This window comes from Stegastes partitus, unplaced genomic scaffold (genome assembly GCF_000690725.1).
Source record: "Stegastes partitus isolate 25-593 unplaced genomic scaffold, Stegastes_partitus-1.0.2 Scaffold1232, whole genome shotgun sequence".
NCBI classification, from domain to species: Eukaryota; Metazoa; Chordata; class Actinopteri; family Pomacentridae; genus Stegastes; species Stegastes partitus.
Genome location: NW_007578963.1, coordinates 202,661 through 205,160, shown reverse-complemented (window position 1 = coordinate 205,160; position 2,500 = coordinate 202,661). Strand labels below are relative to the sequence as shown.

General features: G+C 39.1%; 1 protein-coding gene across 1 annotated transcript in view; it reads left to right on the top strand.

Moving 5' to 3' along the window:
• gpat3 (glycerol-3-phosphate acyltransferase 3) overlaps positions 1-1,928 on the top strand; it is an 11,568-nt gene extending 9,640 nt beyond the window's left edge. Inside the window, exon 7 of the mRNA XM_008297653.1 lies at positions 236-1,928. Coding sequence (XP_008295875.1) covers positions 236-347 — 112 coding nt within the window. The 3' untranslated portion in view covers positions 348-1,928. The remainder of the gene's footprint in view (positions 1-235) is intronic.
• Positions 1,929-2,500: the final 572 nt, after the last annotated feature.

Here is a 2,500-nt window from a genome sequence, read left to right as displayed (position 1 = left end):
TTCTTGTTGTTTTGGTTTTTCCGGTCTGGGGTTGTTTGTGTATTTTCCTCATAGTTTTCTGACTCCAGTCTCAGTGAACAGCTTTTTCTCGTAGACGTGTGACTTTAATCTCAGAGTCTTCGTTTTTTCCTCATAATGTTCTGGCTCTGATCTCGGGTCGTTCCTCGTGGTGCTGCAGCAGAAGTCTTCTGGACTCTGCGGGTCAGCGAGCTGGACTGACGGTGTTTTCCTGCAGGGACGGCGGCCTGAAGAGGTCCAAGGTGAAGGACTCGTTCAAGGAGGAGCAGCAGAGGCTGTACAGCAGCATCATCGTGGGACAGAACGGATCAGCCGTCAGTAATCAGTAATCAGCGTCTCCTCCTGGTCCCGTGGTGACGATGAACCCGTGACCCGTCTGACTTGTTCTGCTGCTGCTGCTTCTGTGAGGAGCTGCAGCGCCCGGTTCCACCAGCAGGAGGCAGCACGACACAACAAACCAGCTCGTCTTCATCCTCAGGAACCAGACGGGTTTGTGTCTCCTCCACTCAGCGTCTGATCCAGATCCAGTGTGTGACAGCAGAGCAGCTTTCTTTAATCTTTGTGTTGTTCAAACATCGGATCAGAACTGAAGGATCACCGTCTCCTCGCCTCACATCTGGACCAGTGACACCAGTGACACCAGTGACACCAGTGACACCAGTCATCTACACGCTGAGCTTTTACTGACTGACAGGGACTTCAATCTGAAACAATCACAGGCTTTTCTCCTTTAAATCTGTGAAATATCTGAATTTCTTTTTGTAAATTTTCAGCTTTAATTGAACAAATAAATTATAAAAGCCCCAAATTATCAGCAGCTCATCTCACACCATGTTCTCAGAGAATTTAGATTTTTTCTCTCTTCAATTTGTGCCTTTAATTGAACAAATTCTGTCTTTTTTCTTCTAAACTTGTGCCTGAAATCCCCAAAACACGAGCAGTTCATCTCACACACGTCTGACGTGATTATCAGTCACAGAACAGTTTTTTTTCTTTCTAGTAAATTTATGCCTTTAACTGAACAAATAAATTATAAAAACCCCAAATTATCAGCAGCTCATCTCACACGTTGTTCTCAGAGAATTTAGATTTTTTTCTTTTAAACTTGAGCCTTTAATTGACAAATTCTGTTTATTTTAGTACATGTGTGAACCTATTGTTTGAGAATATCAGAATTATTTTCTAGGAATTTGTTCCTTTCTTCTCAGTGAATTTAGATTTTTTTTCCTCATAAATTTTTAACTAAACAAAAATCCTAAACCTGTGAGTTTATTCTCAGAGAACTGTTTTTTTTCTTCTAGTAAACTTGTGCCTTTAATTGAACAAATGAATTATAAAAGCCTCAAAGTATCAGCGGTTCATCTCACACGTTATGCTCAGAGAATTAATTTAAACAAAAATCCAAAACCTGTGAGTTCAGTCTCAGACACTTGTAGTTTTCTTGTACGTTTGTAATTTAATTGAACAAATTCTGTTTTTTTTTCTTCTGAACTTGTGCCTTAAATCTCCAAAACACGAGCAGTTCATCTCACACACGTCTGACGTTATTATCGGTCACAGAACAGAGTTGTTGGTGTTTTTTTTCTAGTAATTTGTGTCGTTATTCTCACAGAATTTAATTTTTCTTTCCTCGTATATTTTAAACTGAATCCATCCCAACCTGACTCTCATCTGCACACCGTCCTGGTTTCTCTGCTAATCTGAGCGTTGGTCCCATAAATCTGTGGCCTTCATTAAAAAGACGTCTCATCGTGGTGGTGTCCAACCTGCGGGCCGAGGCCCCTCACAGGGTCGTGGGTTCCACCTGAAGGGTCCACACGAGAAACGTCTTAATGTGAAAATACCAGCAGGAAGTTCGTCTATTCAGTAAATTCTGTTTGTAGAACATGAATAAAAATAATAAAACGATGGCTGTTGTTGTTTTGTTCGTGTTTCACAGAATTCATCATCATCAGAGGAAGTAATAAAATAAAAGTCCAAAGAAAGAAAGAAAAAAACAGCAAAAAAGAACCAGGAAAATATAGAAAATATAAAAAGGAGACGAGTTAAAAAAAAAACACTCCAGAAATAATTAAATAGAAAAAAACCCTGAAATAAACCAAAAAAGGAAAATACACAAAAAATAAACAGAATAAATGCAGAACTAGAAAATATATAAATATAAAATACATTTAAATAGAAACAAACAGAAGAGAAAAGAAAAACTAAAGAAAACCACATTAAAGGAGAAATATCTGGTGGTTACCAACCTGTGGGTGGAGGCCCGTCACAGGGCCGGCGGCTGAGGCCTAAAGGGTCCAAATGAAGAACGATAAACCTGGATTGTTTTAACTTCATCTGCATAAATCCAGGATTATTTTATACATCAGGTCATTTTACTGGCTTCATGTTGATTAAAGAAAAAAATACTTTAATTTATTTACTTCTGTTGGGCCTCTATAGCCTGGAATCAGCTGTGAAACAGGCCCTTCAGAATAAAAGC